Genomic DNA, 18,020 nt, shown 5'->3' with positions numbered 1-18,020 from the left:
TTTTTAAAAGATAATTTTGCAATTGGACAAGAGATAACATTCTAAATGAATAGAATTTACTGAATGGCTAGCCAGGTCAATATCATAAATTTCATAGTGATGTTGGCTAAATATGTGCTTATTTTAATAATGGTATTGAATCTATGAATGTGTAAGTGTGTATCCTCTCAAACATAATACTGTATTTTTCTTCTTCTCATTATGCCTTAAATTTATTACTTTTATAAAAAGCTGGAAATAACAATGGTATGATATGGACTTATAGAATTGTACAAGTTCTCTCTATCATATTTCATCTGTCTCTATCTCTATCAATGCATGTGACATCATATATGCTTCTATCAGTGGTAAAATCCAATTTTTTTTACTACCAGTTCTGTGGGTGTGGCTTGGTGGGCGTGGTGTGGCTTAGTGGGCATGGCTTGGTGGGTGTGGCAGGGGAAGGATACTGCAAAATCTCCATTCCCATCCCACTCCAGGGGAAAGATACTGCAAAATCCCCATTCCCTCCTCACTCCTGAGGGAACGATATTGCAAAATCTCCATTCCCACCCCACTCTGGGGCCAGCCAGAGGTGGTTTTTGCTGGTTCTCCGAACTACTCAAAATTTCCGCTACCGGTTCTCCAGAACCTGTCAAAACCTGCTGGATTTCACCCCCTGGCTTCTATAGGAACAAGGTTGTTCAAGAAACAAGAGATTGTTTCAACAGGGCATATAAGGCCAACAAAAACAGCCTACTAAACAGGTCAAGAAATCAGGCACAATCAAGAGGCAACCCAAGGCGGTGTGTGCACAATAAGTTGGAAAAAAAAACTAATCACCCCTATTTTAATCTAGCACCATGTTTCCCAAGCTTTGTAATTTCCATCTACGTACATTTCGGCCTATAAAATTCTTCACAATAGCCATACTGGCTAGGGAATTGGTCTTGGGATTTGGGAGTTGGTTTTGAGAGTTGGTCCACCCATTTAAAATATGTTAAGGTTGTGAAACCTTGCCTAAAGGCAAAGTTGTTCACAGTCGAAGTCTTATGTAAAGTTTAAGAACTGTACACATATATATTATACTGAGTCAGAATATGAAAGTTTGGTTTCAACTGAGTACAGCTTTCCCCAAATTGGAGACCCTCCAGTTGTATGGAATTCCAGTTCCAGAATTCTCCACAATGGCCATGTTGGCTAGGGCGTTTGAAGTCCACATGCCCAGTTGGCCCTCAGGTTGGAGAAAACTAACTGCTTGTGACACCCACTTGTGGATTAATTAAAAATGACAGGAGTTACCTTATAACCCAATAAAAACGTACAAGGAGAAAAAATGACAGGTGTTACTATGATGTATAAATCTACTGCCAAAAAAATCTATTCCATCTATTCATATAAATTAAGATATGCAAAGATTATGCAAATCCATGCTAAGGTTTATAACTGTTTGGAGATGCCCTTGATTTCTTGGGAAATGACCTATTTATGGACCCTAAGATTTACAAGTTGGTCGTTTGGCTTGTAAGTTGCATCAGGAAATCTGATGTCTGACATTGTCCATCTGAGGCAGATCCATGCCATCTAATCCATCTGTGGGTACAGTCTGTCATGGCCATCTTGCAGCCTCCCCTTACAGCTGCTCTCTGTCTCCATGGCAACAAGGGCAAGGGCCTTTCTAATGGGATTTGTAGATAGGCCTCAGACTCTAGTAGCCTTTTTTCCCGGATCAGCTTTTGCTGGTTTTTGTCAACAGATGCTAGGAGTCAGGTCATTGAATGTTTAATTTCTATTAAAAAGAGCAAAAGTGTAAACTAAGGGATGTTCTGTTCTTTGTTGTATTTTGCTACCTTGGGCAAAATCAATATGCTAAGCTAAACAAACTACAGATGCAGTTGACTCAAATTAAGAGCTGGCTTCTTCATCCTGCTTCAGTTGTGGTACTTTGCTAAGAAATAGAGACTGGATAGTTATGATAAAAGAAAAAGACAGAGGAGTCGTTTGGCAAAAACAAGTTTTTTTAAAAAAAATGGTACTATCCCAAGGCAACAGAGCTGCCTTCTTATTTAATAGTGTAACAGAAACTGAATGTAGCTGTGAAATAAAGCCAGAAGATCTCATGACAAGCTCAAGGACCTTCAACAACTCAACAGTTCAACTCTGAGCTAAATTATATTCACTACTCTTTGATCTAGCAATCGTCAAATTAGGACTTCCATATTTGTTTTGAATTACAAATCCCAAATATACAATTTTAGAGTGATAGTAATTATGACTGGACTCACATCTATCTATCTATCTATCTATCTATCTATCTATCTATCTATCTATCTATCATCTACCTACCTACCTACTTACCTACCTACTTACCCACCCACCCACCCATCCATCCATCCATCCATTCATCCATCCATCCATCCATCCACCTACCTACCTACCTACCTACCTACCTACCTACCTACCTACCTACCTACCTATCTATCTATCTATCTATCTATCTATCTATCTATCTATCGGTATCTGTTATCTATCTATCCTATTTCCAAACTGCCCATCTCCCTCAGATTGTGAGTTCCCTTGGTTTGTTAGGTGAGTTCCAAAGCACTGTACGATGCTGTTCAGTGATATTTGAAGATATTTGCAAGTTCTCCACCACTGTAGTGAGTAAGGTGATGATTCTTCTAGAATCATCAAGGTGATTCTAGAAGTATTGGAAGCTGGCTACGGCTCAGTTGATGCTTGTGCAATTGGGATAAGTAGATTCAGATCTCAAGGCAAGTTTGAGCCTGTATATCACTCTCTGGATTTCTGCAACACCCCACAGTGAAAACATTGTCCTCCCTTTTGCCCAAGGGACTATATCAAGTTTATCTCACCAAGACAGATGGCTTTCGGTGATCATACTAATGGTGTGTATAGTCTCCAGTGTATGACAAAAGGAGCCCCTTTCTAGACTGGGAAGATAGGGCTTGCTTGATTTTAATCTTTCAAATGGCAATTGTATAAATTATTTCTGATCCCTCTTTTAATGGACTGACTCCAGCTATTCGCGGGGAAAGTTGGTGGTGTGTGAAGACGGTAGAGAAGGCAGCCAGCTGCCCTCTCTGGAATTCATGTCACAGTTCTGTTCAAGATATCAATTAGCAGAGAAGCAAAGACATTAAAAGCTTTTTCGTATTGTTGTAGAACACTTCCCCCGCCAAAGCCACTAACTTCAAAGGCTTCAGCAGGATCCCGACATAACTTCCTTTTTCAAGTGAAAATATCAACATGCACATTTCATTATAAACTAGATCTAGGTGTTTTAAAATGGCTCTCACATGTAACACCTAAAAAGAGGGCAGGTTTTTTGATTGCAAAGCTATTTAACACCCCCACTGGACATCTGCTTTTGAGTAGACACATAAAGGATTCTTCTGTCCCTTCTCAAATCCGAAGCCCTCAAGAAGATTCCTTATGTAGAGCGGGAGATACCCAGCCCCTTGTATTTTCAGGAATAAATTGGAGCAGCTGTTGGATTTGGTCCAAATTTGTCATGTCTCTTATTTTCAAAGAATGCTGTCCCATTTCGGAATTTCTTATTGTGCTTCACCAACACACCAGGGGTGAAATCCAGCAGGTTCTGACAGGTCCTGGAGAACCGGTAGCGGAAATTTTGAGTAGTTCGGAAAACCGGCAAATACCACTTCTGGCTGACCCGAGTGGGGTGGGAATGGAGATTTTGCAATATCCTTCTCCCAGGATTGGGGAGGGAATGGGGATTTTGTAATATCCTTCCCCCAGGAGTGGGGAGGGAATGGGGATTTTGCAGTATCCTTCCCCCAGGAGTGGGGAGGGAATGGGGATTTTGCAGTATCCTTCCCCCTGGAGTGTGGTGGGAATGGAGATTTTGCAGTATCCTTCCCCTGCCACGCCTACCAAGCCACACCACGCCCACCAAGCCACCCCCACAGAACCGGTAGTAAAAAAAAATTGGGTTTCACCACTGCAACACACTATTACTGAGCTAAATTAGCGCTAAGAAGACCCACGGAAATTAAAATCACAGAACTGGGAGGGATAAATTTGGGTCACTGAGGTCCATCCTTCTCTTCGATACAGGAGAAATCCAGATGCAAGTATCCCAGATCAAGAGCCGTCTAGCTTTCATGTCGATCCATCCAGTGAAGGGACCCTGTTCTCTATGCAGCTAATTGGTTTCCCTGTTGAGCTGTTCTGCTAAGAATTGAATTTCCATTGAATCCACTTAATGGGGCTGAAATTAATTGTTATACCTAGTGGTTTTATCATTTGCTATGATGCTTTTAATTAGTTGCTTTGTCTGCTTCCTCCGTCTCATTCCCAAAGCGGTAAGTTAAATATAGGTGTATTACACAACACAGTACATGTTTTAGGCCTACTGCTACTAATAAAAAATAAATAACCCAAGCCTGGAACCATACCAGTGGCGAAATGTAAAATTTGTTACTACTGGTTCTGTGGGCGTGGCTTGGTGGTGGGGGTAATATGACTGAGTGGGCGTGGCCAACTTCTTTTTTAAAAAAACTTTTAAAAGCATTTTTTCTACAACCTCTTCGGCCAGAGGTTTTAGAAAAAATGCTTTTAAAAGTAAAAAAAAACCAAACCTCTGATGGTGCGGCTCAGCTGGGCATGGGGGGGGGGCAGAGATTTTTGCTACCAGTTCTCGGGATCACCCGCCACCATCGTGATCTGGTCCGAACTGGAAGCATTTCACCCCTGAACGATACCGCTTATTCAACAATCTGAAGATCTCTACTTCCAGAAGCATTTTACAGTAGGGAGTCCCTACTATAGACCTATTTATTTGGATTACCATATACTAATGCATATGTTTAATTTCTTATGTTTTCCTATTATTAAGAAAACTGCAATAAATGTTAATAATTTAATTCTGTCATTCGGCAGGATATAAGAATACTATAGAGATTGGCATTTGTGTGCTATTTTTGTTTTTTTTTAAATAAATAAATAATGTAAAATGCTTCATTTATGATGCATTTCCTCCAATACTCATTAAAAAAACAATCTGTGTTTCTCATCAACTTCATAGGAAAACTGTATCTAAATCCTACATATGGAGAAATTGGTTCAAATAAAGGACAGGTGACATGAGCAGAAAACATGATGTCCACCAGGTGTTTTGGACCCAATTCTTAATATGGTACTAGCAATGTTGGATGGGGCTGACTGAAGTTGGTTTACCTTGGCAGGTTAAATAAGCAATGGGGTAGGTAGTCAGAAAGAGGTGAGCTAATTCAAGGAGAGAAACTGCATGGTGGCGCAGTGGTTAGAATGCAGTACTGCAGGCTACTTCTGCTGCCTGCAATTTGGCAGTTCAAATCTCACTAGGCTCAAGGTTGACTCAGCCTTCCATCCTTCCGAAGTGGGTAAAATGAGGATCCAGATTGTTGGGGAGCAATATGCTGACTCTGTAAATCATTTAGAGAGGGCTATAAAGCACTGTGAAGCGGTGTAGAAGTCTAAATTCGATTGCTATAGGGGGCATCTGGCCCAAACATACTCCAAAATCTGGCAATGAAATCAGTTAGACTCCTCATTTGTCCTCATCTGATCCTCTAAGAACCCACAAGAGTAGTGTTTCTCAAACTTGGCAACGTCAAGACATGTGGACTTCAACTCCCAGAATTCTCCACTCAGCCATTTGGCTGGGGATTTCTAGGAGTTGGAAAGAATCCATGTTTCTTAAACTTGCCAAGTTTGAAAAACACTGCTGTAGAGTTTTGCAGAAAACAAATGCCAATTTTAAGGAGTTTCAAGGTGCCTTTTTAACGTTGCTGTCCAAATACAATATTGCATTTGATGACTTTATCAGTAGTCTTTGGACAACACTAAGGGAGCTTAACTAAATATCAATATAAGTAGAAATTAGCCCAAAGATCAAAAATAACCTGATCATATTCATCAAGATGACCTATGGAGGGAGGTCAAAAACAGAAGATGGCAACCACAATGAAGTGATGGAAGCGCTGCCCCTTCTTAACCTCTGCTGCTTGCATAAATTCTATGCCCCGACCATATGCATACATTTCATTTCTTTTGTGCTTGAGGCTACAGAACGAAAAGGCAGTCTGCTAAATGTTCATGAGTTTTAGTAGGTCATCTTTGTATGAGTAATCTGACACTCTCACCAGGGCCGTTTTGTCATTCGAGACAGCAAAGAAATTGCAGAGGCAAAGAATAAAGCAGCTGGAGATGGATGGATGGATGGATGAATGGATAGATGATAAGACAGACAGATGATAGCAAAAAATAAAATTGGGGAGCAGAAGCAGAAGCAGACACTGGCGTCTCTATTTGTGAAATGACAGATGGTACCATTAATGGAATATAAAGCTTATACATGTAGCCGCAGAATACACACTGAGCATTCCTAATTCATCTTCCAGCTTTGAAACAGGACTAGGATTCTATGGTTCTATAATTCTTCTCTACTTAGAAATTCTCCCCCACCTGAATGATTTCATATAAGCCAATGCAATCAATGAATATCAGTGTTCCTGCTATTTAAATCCAACCATTGCCGTACCGTGATAGATTAACATACACTGGACAGCTATTTAAATTTATATCATAATTATATAAGCCATCCACCGAATAGAATAGAATAGAATAGAATAGAATAGAATAGAATAGAATAGAATAGAATTCTTTATTCAACCAAGTCAATGAGGAAAGTCAGATTTGTTCAATGACCGCATAATTCATTTAACAACTGCGACAGTTTGCTTATCAATCATGGCAAAACAGGTCATAAAATCAAGCCCTTAAGAACCACCTTCCTTAGCAATGAGGATTCTGCTCCCAACTGTGATCATGTAGAGGACTACCTATAAACCAAAACGGATTGGATTCACACCACATGCTGTACTACAAACAAACCATGTTTCACCAATCATAACATCCAAGCTCATGCTGTCAGAAAAAGAGGAACCTATGGTTAGCACAATGCTTGTATTATTATTATTTTTTAAAAAGAGATACATTCAACCTCTAAGCTCAAGCTCAAGGCACCTATTTTAACTTTTAAAAATTCTATCCCCCTATTCTTTACTCCTATCCAAAATAAATAAATAAAAATGGAGAAGAGTTCCAACATTTCAGCACTAGTCAAGGAATGGAGTTAAGGGGACACCATCACCAGGCTTCCTCCGTTCCTTGGAGGTTGGGTTTTTCAAAGAGGAAAATCTTCCAACGGAAAGAAATGGTCTTTTTCCAGATGTTGAGGGCTTGTTCCTTTTGGCCTCTGGATAGAGCAAAACCTCTCTCCTCCAGAGTCTGCTGCTGCTTGCTGTCTTTAAAGACCCATGGAGACTGGTTCTCAAAGGGAGGCAGATGCTCACAGTAGGATAAAGCTTTTGCTAGCAGCCGTCTTTGTCTCCCTTGAGAAGGACGTTTCTCCTGAAGAAACAGTCTATTTTGGATGTTCAAGTGCGCTCCTACAGCTGCAAAACCTTTCCCAGTATGCTACGTGAAAAGAAACCCTGAAACTCTGTTTGGGAACAATTGCACAGAACAGTCAGAGTTAAGAAGCACTAAAAGGAGCTTCAGCCTTTGCAAAGACAGCTCCAGGGGTCACCACGTCATCTGCTTTTGAGGCCTTGATGCTCCCTTCCTTCCTTTCTCCATCTTCCTGTTATGTAACCGTAACTGAATGGCTTCCTCTGAAGCGTGTCTTTCTCTCGCACGTGACCGCCCTGAGGATAAGACGGGACAAGACATAACAGATTCCCTGAACAATTGTGTGGCTGTCAGAACAAATCCCCAGCAATGCGAAAGCAAGACTGGAAATGGGACTTCGCGTCCTCTGGTGCGGCTAAAAAAAGGAAATGACTAGGCTGCCTTTTGTTGAGAAGCTCCATTGTCAGACTTGTTTTCAACCAAGGTATCTTTTTATTTATCTTATCTTTCTACTCTTCTTGCCGCACCCAGCAGTCCATTCGCAACCATTCCGGTTCTGGAGATCTTCCATAAAGGTTCTTACGCAACGTCTCCAACTGTAAACACCCTTCAGTCTGAGGAAGAACCATCTACCTTACCAAATATTTCGGCTGCTGCTTGTTTCTGGTGCAACACAACTGTTGGATACATTCCTTCACACGGCACAGTGTTCTTGAACAGACCGTTAAATGCTCCACAGCCTCTTCACTGGACGTTTTTAAGCCTGACTAGGTGGCTCAGTGGCTAAGACACTGAGCTTGTCGATCAGAAAGGTCGGCAGTTCGGCGGTTCGAATCCCTAGTACAGGTCTCCTGCGTGAGCAGGGGGTTGGACTAGATGACCGCCAAGGTCCCTTCCAACTCCGTTGTTGCTGTTAAGAAGAGATTGGGCAGCTATTGGTCTGAAATGATGTAGAGCAGGGGGTGTCAAACTCAAGGCCCACGGGCCAGTTCCGGCCCGTGGGGTGCTTAGATATGGCCCGTGGGGCCGCCATGGAAACAGCAAAGGATCAGCCCACGGTGCCTCTGCCAGCGAAAATGGAGCTCAGGAGGGCTGTGGGCAGCCTTCCCGAGCTCTGTGTTCACTGGCAGAGGGTTGCAGGAAGCCATCACAGCCAAAAACGGAGCTCAAGAGCCCATTTTCACTGGCAGAGCGCACGGGCCCATGCAGGTGCCCCCGACACGAGTGATGTCAAGCTGGCCACACCCACCCTCGTCTCCCAAGGTCAAACACAACCCTGATGCACCCCTTAATGAAATTGAGTTTGACACCCCTGGTATAGTGTCTCCTGCTTGAGCAGGGAGCTGGACTAGAAGACCTCCAAAGTCCCTTCCAGCATTTTGTTATTCTCTTTCAAACAACATACTATGCCAGGAGTGGGCAATTGTGGCCCTTTTACAACCTGTGGACTTCAACTCCCAGAATTCCTGAGATAGCTTGTACTCATGTACTATGCTATAATGTTGCTTGCTTGGCTTCACTGTAGTATGGTGTGTGAATCCAGCCATTCTGAGTCATGGTTTACAGTTTAGCATCTTATATTTACCTGGGAAATTATGGTATATTCCAGTGATGGTGAACCTTTTCGGCACTGAGTGCTGAAAAAGGAGCGCTCACACTCGTCTGGGCCGCAACCCGGAAGAGGAACTGCCCAGGGCGCATGCGCGCACCTGAAAATGAACTTCCGGTTTCAGCTACTGAACTTCCGGTTTTAGCCAGCTACTTCCGGGTTTCTGGTGTGCATGCGCACGCAACGATCAGCTGGTCGGCGTGCATACTCACACAGGAAAATGGAAGACCAGCTCTTCTAGTTTCCGGCACTGCCGCATGGAAAAAGGCCAGCTGATCATCGTACGCACATGTGCGACAGAAACCTAGAAGAGGAACACTGATGCCGCATGTGCCAGGTGACATGACTCCGCGTGCCACAGACTCAGTTTTCCAGAATAAACACCCCTCCCAGCAAACGGTCTTGCTTATTTTAATTACTTCTGCAATGGAAAATAATTTGCCAGATTCAAGCATTGTGCCTTAGGTTCACCATCACAGGTATATTCTATTAACCATAGTTAAAACAAGCCAAACTTTAATCCAACCATAGCTGGGCTTTTTGTTCAGCCAGAGGTCATGAACTTTCTGTTGACCAAAGCTAAATAGTTTGCATGGAAGCAGAACAGGGAAAGAAGCAATATGGTCTCTGCAGATCAACAGCTGGCAGTTGAGTTCTATACAGTACAAGCTTAAATGTCTAAACAATGTACAAAAGAAGTCCCTGCAAAATGCCTTTCAATGGAGATTATCAGCAAAACTTCATTAATTTAGATTGTTTTCTTCCAAAAATGGATCTATGCACACTGCTCCTATGGAATCCAGAAACTTTGCCAAATTGTATATTTAACTTTCTAGGAAAGTGGCCCATGCAGAATCAGTTTTCCAGGATAAACACCCCTCCCAGCAAACAGTCTTGCTTATTTTAATCACTTTTGCCATGGAAAATAATTTGCCAGATTCAAGCATTGTGTCAAGCCACAATGTAGTTTGGCACGGTGTGCATAGGCCCAGCTATCTGGTTTGCAAACTGCTTTATGGCTTAGCCTTGTGCAGTGAACACAGCTAATTACGGTCGACTCGAAATCTGTATTTAACTGAAGTCTGGGGAATGTTTGAGCCCAGAATGGTTGAACTGGTGGCCTCAAAAATAACCACTTGATCCAGTTTTGATTTATTCTGTCAGGACTGAATAGCCTGCACACTGTCTCGTCCCAGGCTGGGGGTGTAGTGTGTGGCTGGAACAGCTGGGATAGTTTTAGCCAAAGCCTTTGAATAAAAGAACAGAGTTTCATTTTTATTTATTTTAGAAATGTGCACAGCTGCTCAACTCTACGAGGAGTCTGGAAGTGTACAGTAAAAACAATCATATAATACAAGCAAACCCTACTTCTCACCCCCAATGCCAGAAAGGAAAATAACCATTAAAAGACCATCCAACACATGGAGGCTGCTACACGGCCTCTAACCCAAACCCTGGAGAAAGTCTCAGGTTTTCAGAGGCCTTTTGAACGTGGCTTAACTAGGGGACAGAGAGAAGGTGTCCCACATTCAAGCACCGTGATGGAGAAGATATGTTGAAGACACTGCTTAATAGATGACCTGGAACATGGTCACTCTGCCCAATTACCCAGGCTGGATGCAAGCTACAGAAGTCTGATGGTCCTTTAGATAACCAGGTTCAATGCCACGAAGGATTTTAGTGATAACAACCAACGCTTTGAACTGCATGTGAAGGAATTGTTTGTACGCTGTAGTGTAAGCTCACCTGTTCATCTGAAGTACATCAGACCATGTTCTAGAGCCGAGATGGCGAACCTGTGGCACGTGTGCCAGAAGTGGCACACAGAGCCATCTCTCTGGGCATGTGAGCTATCGCCCATTGCTCTTCCGGGTTCCAGCACGCCAGCCAGCTGATCTTTACATGCGTGGGAATGCTGGAAGCCGGAAGAGCAGCTGCCTGGTATGCATGCGCGCACCGGGAAAATGATCTTCTGGTTTCCAACATGCACCTATGCACCGGCCACCTGGTCTTTTGGTTTCTGGCACACATTTGCACACGAAGACCAGCTGACTGCAAACCGGAAGATCATCTTTCCAGTGCGCGCATGCGCACCAGGCGGCTGCTCTTCCGGTTTCTGGTGTGTGCATGCACACCGGCCAGCTGGTCTCCTCGTGCACACGAGTGTCAGAAACCAGAAGACCATGTGGGTAGTGTGCATGCGCGCACCAGAAACCGGAAGATCATCTTCCCGGCACGCGCAGGTGCACCAGGTAGCTGCTCTTCCGGTTTCCGGCACGCGTTCCTGTTTCGGCACTCGGTGCCCAAAAGGTTCACCAACACTGTTCTAGAGTAGGTGTCAGCAACCCATGGCTCCAGAGCCGCATGCGGCTCTTTCATCTCCCTGATGTGGCTCCCTATCGGCTGAACCCACTACTGGCTGGCCCCACCCCTCACCCTCCCCTTCTAGTCACTCTTCACCTGGCCTGAGAGGAGAGAGAGAGAGAAAGAGACACACACAGAGAGAGATACTTGTTTCCCACAGAAAACACTGAGAGCCACAAAACCTGGGTAGGCGTGGCTGGGTGTGTGTCATGTGACTGGGTGGGAGTGAGTGACATCGAGTTGACCACACCCACCCAGGTTTTGTGGCTCCCGGTGTTTTCTTTTCTGTGGGAAATGGGTCCAAATGAAGATTTAACGGTTTGATGCTCAGACCTCCAAATGATTTAAGCTCTTGCATCGCGTATGTTCTTTACAGATTTTCTGCCACAATATTGTTGGGTGGGTATATATTCCTTTTTGCCTACTCTACCAAGGTAGTAAAGGAAGGATCTTTTCAATCCAGCTTCATAGCTGCAATTAATAGCTTTCCAGGGGTGAAATCCTGCAGGTTCTGGAGAACCGGTAGCGGAAATTTTGAGTAGTTCGGAGAACCGGCAAATACCACCTCTGGCTGGCCCCCGAGTGGGGTGGGAATGGAGATTTTGCAGTATCCCTCTCCTGCCACGCCCACCAAGCCATGCCCACAGAACCGGTAGGGAAAAATTTTAGATTTCACCGCTGCTTTAAACCATGGTAGTTCTTCTTTTTCTGGTTCTTGGCACGCAAGTTGGAAAAAGATGCAAGCAGGATAGCAAGACAGCAGATTCTAGGCAGTGAAATTGTGGTTTTCCTGCTACAGTTTACTTTAAAGTGCAAGCAGATTTTCCCGAGGATTACACCTCCACCCACCCCAATTTATTTCCATTTCTTCACTCGCAATTAGATCCATCCTTTTCTTAAGCTCTTGCTGTAGTCCTGGTAGAAGGAGAGGCACATTTAAGGCAATAACTCAAACTGTTTCTAGGCAGATGATGCTTTCTAAAGAGGTGAAGCCGTCATAGCAGGAGGTCTCAGCAACATGTCCATCATCATGAAGAGCAATTCGGCAGAATGTCCAACATCTGGAGAGCAATTTTAGATCAAGGATGCTTTCCATCCCCTCAAACAAAGGGGGGGGAGGGGAATCCAGAAGGTGCCCCAAAACAATTTGGGGAGAGATATTTCTTGCCTAGAGGCTAGGCTTTGCCAAGGGACTATCCGGGACCACCGAGTCTCCTATGCCTTCCAGAAGATTATCCCACTGGTCAAAATCTTCTTTGAGCTCTAGATGGAGAAATCAAAGTGTTATTGCATCAAGAGCATGGATGCTATTCAGCAGGTACAGGTTCTGGAGAACCGGTAGTGAAAATTTTGAGTAGTTCGGAGAAACGGCAAATACCACCTCTGGCTGGCCCCAGAGTGAGGTGGAAATGGGGATTTTGCAGTATCCTTCCTGCAGGAGTGGGGAGGGAATGGGGATTTTGCAGTATCCTTCCCCTGGTATGGGGTGGGAATGGAGATTTTGCAGTATCCTTCCCCTGCCATGCCCACCAAGCCACGTCACGCCCACAGAACCGGTAGTAAAAAAAAAATTGAATTCTACCACTGATCAAGAGGCTATGGTGCTAAGTTCTAACGACTAACTGTTGTCACCCTCACCATTTTTGAGTCTTCCAGTGCATTATGCAATGAAATTCAATAGGGGATAGAACACCCTTTTTCATCAGTTGACCTATTTGGAAATTTAAAGGCATCTGGTGACACTTTCTAGAAATAGCATGGAAGGATTTGCCCATTCATAAAAGAGTTACTGTGCCATGCAGAGTGAGCACACGCACTTAGGAGAAGGCAAACTGGTGAAATGGTGGTACCTTGCTCAATAGCAGTAACTGTGAGAAGGATCTGGGGAGTCCTAGTGGACAATCCCTTCAATATGAGCCAGCAGTGTGCTGCAGCTGCAAAAAAAGCCAACGCAGTCCTAGGCTTCATTATCAGAGGGATAGAATCAAGATCCCGTGAAGTGTTAGTACCACTTTATAATGCTTCGGTAAGGCCACACTTGGAATATTGCATTCGGTTTTGGTCATCACAATATAAAGAGATGTTGAGATGCTAGAAAGAGTGCAGAGAAGAGGAACGAAGATGTTTAGGGGACTGGAGGCTAAACCATATGAAGAACGGTTGCAGGAATTGGGTATGTCTAATCCGATGAAAAGAAGGACTAGGGGAGACATGATAGCAGTGTTCCAAAATCTAAGGGCTGCCACTAAGAAGAGGGGGTCAACCTATCCTCCAAAGCACCTGAAGGCAGGACAAGAAACAACAGATAGAAACTAATCAAAAAGAGAAGCAACCTAGAACTAAGGAGGAATTTCCTAACAGTTAGAATTAGTTAGAGCAGTTAGAATTAATCAGTGGAACGACTTGCCTCCGGAGATTGTGGGTACACCAATATTGGAAGTTTTTAAGAAGAGATTGGATGGCTATTTATCTGAAATGATGTAGAGTTTTCTGCTTCTGCAGCGAGTTGGACTAGAACAGCAGTCAACAACTGGTAGTCCGTGGACCACTGGTGGTCCGTGATAAAATTTTAGTAGTCCGCAGAAAAACTTTGCATTTTTTATATTGCACTAAATAAGCGATCCTCAAACTACGCCCCCAGGGTCGGATATGGCCCACCAAAGCAATTAATCCCGCTTGCTGACAGGATGGGGTCCTTCAGGCACTTAGCTTGGCTGCCTGTTTAGTAGCTCCAGCCCCTCCCTCCCTCCCTGGGAGTCAGGTGCTTCAGTGAGTGGTGCACGAAACTTCAGCTGGGCTCCTCGAAAGACAGAGTTTGCAGGGGGATGATCTAGTGTCCGGGCTGGCTACAAGACAAACGTTCATTCTTGGCCGTATTTGAGATTCCTAGCTGCAATGGACAGCAAAGCTAGGGTTGACCGGGATGCTTCTCTCTGCTAACAGGCGGCCAAATTAAGTGCCTGAAGGACCCCATCCCGTCACTAATTCATATTAGTGGTCCACGGGATTTAAAATTATGAATGTAGTGGTCCCTGAGGTCCAAAAGCTGGGTGACCCCTGGACTAGAAGACCTTCAAGGTACCTTCCAACTCTGTTATTCTGAAATTGGCTCTTCTCAGTCCCCATCCTGAATGCTGTCCATTAACCTAGTTTGATTTTGCCTTTTATCTGATGGGTGTCTTGTTCTTCATAGGATGATGTCTCTTTTAGAGGAAGAAACAACTTTCATGATATTGACTTACGGAGATGCTTTTGTAAGAAAGCGAGAGCAGCCTGGTTGGTGATATTCAGGCCTTTGTATGGATCAGTGGTACCCCTTGTCTTGTAGATCCGATTGACAAGGTTCCCGGCTAAGAAGGTGAAATCAGTCTGACTCTGGTGGACGGTACCCCTAGGAGAAAAAATATATCAACATTAAAAGTGAATCACTGAGAAGAACAGGATCCAAAATGGATCCCCAGGTCCAAAGATGGGACATCTCCCAGATTTAGCAATTAAAAAAAGGTCATTTCAACATCTGCTGGGAAAGTCTATGCAATGAAAGAACACCCAGCTGGCAATTTGGAGTTTCAGAAGACACTGTGAAATCCAGTGGCTGGAAAGAGGTCTTAACCGTCTGAAATTTCCAATTTTTCTTTAATCTCGGCATGAAACTCCCATGTTTGAAGGCAGCCTAGCTTCCAAGCATTTGCCTTGGAGAGCAATGGAGGGACACTGCCTTATGAACTTTTTTATTTCATCAAGCTGGCCTGGCCTAAATCTTCTCCCCTTTTAAATATAAATTTTAAATACAAATTTTAATCTGTTTAAATTATGGGGTATTTTAAATTCAGCCAAATTATTTAATTCGTTTTTAATCTATTTTAAATTTTTGTATTTCTGTGTTTTATCTTCTGGCTGTGCACCGCCCTGAGTCCTTCGGGAGAAGGGCGGTATAGAAATTTAATAAAATAAAATAAATAAATATGTCCATTTCTGGTGCTTTGTGAAACAAAGGAAAACACTGCAGCACTAAGATATCCCAGTGGTGAAATCCAAATTCTTTTAGTACCGGTTACAATCTCTACTTAATTTTCCTCGGGCTCTATGTGACAACACTTTCCTGGAAAGGAGGGGTGATTTAATCTTAGCTTCATGACGCTGTAATTCTGAAATCAAAGAACAATACAAGAAAAGGCTTCTGGAAGTTGCATCCAGGCCTAGTATCTGTAGGCAGGGCAAATTATTAAATTACTGAAATTAAATGTGTTGAACTTCATAACTGATCGGTCCCAGTTCCTGTCTTCCTCAATTATTGATTGATTTGATTTGATTCTTATTCTGCCTTTATTACTGTAAAAGTAACTCCAGGCAGCAAACATCCATAATACCCCTTCCTCTTATGAAACTGCAAGAACAATTTCTTGAAAATAATGGCCACTGCTATCAAGAAATGAAATTTTAGGATGTGCATCAGTGGTGAAATCCAATTTTTTTTTACTACCGGTTCTGTGGGCGTGGCTTGGTGGACGTGGTGTGGCTTGGTAGGCGTGGCTTGGTGGGCGTGGCTTGGTGGGCGTGGCAGGGGAAGGATACTGCAAAATCCCCATTCCCTCCCCACTCCTGGGGGAAGGTTATTGCAAAATCTCCATTCCCTCCCCACTCTTGGGCCAGCCAGAGGTGGTATTTGCTGATTCTCCAAACTGCTCAAAATTTCCGCTACCAGTTCTCCAGAACCTGTCAGAACCTACTGAATTTCACCCCTGAGACACTCCCTTCGCCATGTTAGCAGTAGAGTTCTTTGGGAAAGACAGAGAGATGAGACAAAACACTGGATCTGTTTTAGCAGAGCTTAAAGGGGGGGAAAGAGAGAAAGCGATGTGTTTTTGTCATCTTCAGACAACCACCCATTGTCTGCAGATAAAGCAACTCTATATAGGGGATTTTTTTGGACAAGGGATTCTGACTATTTAGCAAGACGACAGAGATTTTTCCTCCCCTTCCTTCTTCTTCTTCAAAAATCAGCCAAAAAAGCTTTGCCAGTGCTATTTTAAGAAGCAGACCTGATGCTGCCTTTGCATTCCTGCCTGAAATGAGCGTCAAAACCATTCTATGAGTGTTTCATCCTTCAGCACCAGCACGGAAAACAGGGGTGGGGGGGAAACCAGACACACAGACACATCCATCTGGTAGCATCTTCCTTTCAAAGGCTCTCAGTTTTAAGGGGCCAGTTTGCATTCATTTCACCTCTCGAGTCAAAACGATTCTCTGGTTTTGGGCTATGCCAAATCCCAAATTAATTTTATACGACTTACCAAAAAAAGAGGCTATCTTAACAAGGATGCAACTCTGTAGGCTTTGCTAATCCATGCTGTCCTTTGTTGCTTACCATCTTTTTCTTACTGATTCTCCCCTTTTCTTCCCCTAAATGGTCCCTCCCTCTTCTCATTTCAGATACCACCTTATTTTTAACATCTCCCTTCCATCCCCCCCCCATTACTTGTGTCACATCTTCTTAGACTGCAAGCCTGCAGGGAGAGGCTGTGTGTATATATGTGTGTGTGTGTGTGTCTAATCTGTGAATGACACCTCCTCTGATTGTGTATTCTCTACTACTACGCAAAGGCGTTGATCACAGTTGGAGACCGGGCAGACTCACAGGATTGTAATGATCTTGCTTTCACTGCTGGTAGTGCTGATTTTTTTCATCTTGGCCACGCTCTCTGCCGTCTGGAATGATTCTGTGTTGATAAACAGCACCGGCTTGGTCACTTTTGGGTAAGCAGAATTTTCCAAAGGAAACATCCATGCATCAAGGGCAACAGCGCATCTACAGGAGGGAAATAAGCACAGGGCACCTAGTGAAGCAAGAGACCAAAAACCTTGGCTTCCCACATAGCAATAGCACTTAGACTTATATACCACTTCACGGTGCTTTACAGCCCTCTCTAAGCAATGTACAAAGTCAGCATATTGCCCCCAACAATCTTGAGTCCTCATTTTATTGACCTCGGAAGGATGGAAGGTTGAATCAACCTTGAGCCGGTCAGGATCAAACTGCTGGCAGTGGGCAGTTAGCCTGCAATACTGCATTCTAACCACTGTGCCACCAGGGCTCCTGATAGCAATAGCACTTAGACTTATATACCACTTCACGATGCTTTACAGCCCTCTCTAAGCAGTTTACAAAGTCAGCATATTGCCCCCAACAATCTTGAGTCCTCATTTTATCGACCTCGGAAGGCTGGAAGGCTGAGTCAATCTTGAACCGGTCAGAATCGAACTGCTGGCAGTGAGCAGTGAGTTAACCTGCAGTACTGCATTCTAACCATCACGGCTCCTTTGTTTGTTGTTTGTTCTTAATAAGCTCTTTTGAGGTTGCAATTTTCTTTAACATAGAAGATGTTCTGGAAGATACTCACTTAAATTGGGCTTCTTTGACCAGAGCTAGCACAGCTGTCGCGCCTCCAAAAGAATGACCCATGACAACGGCTTTGGTCAGATCCACATTGTCCTGCAAGGGATGGGGTGAGACAGTTAAGGAAACCAGCTCATTAATGTCATGGACCAAGAATCTCCAAAGTGGGCAACATTGGAAGGCTCCAGGGATGGTGATGAAATCTGCCATTCTGCTACTGGGAACTACAGG

General features: G+C 43.7%; 1 protein-coding gene across 1 annotated transcript in view; it reads right to left on the bottom strand.

Annotated features, from left to right (window-relative positions):
- Positions 1 to 10,282: 10,282 nt before the first annotated feature.
- The window catches only part of PAFAH2 (platelet activating factor acetylhydrolase 2), a 36,454-nt gene continuing 28,716 nt past the window's right edge, over positions 10,283 to 18,020 (bottom strand). The window contains exons 7-10 of the mRNA XM_060691454.2: positions 17,794 to 17,885; positions 17,031 to 17,201; positions 14,635 to 14,783; positions 10,283 to 12,655 (exon numbers count right to left, since the gene is read on the bottom strand). Of these exons, the coding sequence (XP_060547437.2) occupies positions 12,561 to 12,655; positions 14,635 to 14,783; positions 17,031 to 17,201; positions 17,794 to 17,885 (507 nt within the window). The 3' untranslated portion in view covers positions 10,283 to 12,560. The remainder of the gene's footprint in view (positions 12,656 to 14,634; positions 14,784 to 17,030; positions 17,202 to 17,793; positions 17,886 to 18,020) is intronic.

This window comes from Pantherophis guttatus, chromosome 10 (genome assembly GCF_059756535.1).
Source record: "Pantherophis guttatus breed Tessera chromosome 10, ASM5975653v1, whole genome shotgun sequence".
Lineage (NCBI taxonomy): Eukaryota > Metazoa > Chordata > Lepidosauria > Squamata > Colubridae > Pantherophis > Pantherophis guttatus.
This window is presented reverse-complemented; position numbering and strand designations above follow the sequence as displayed.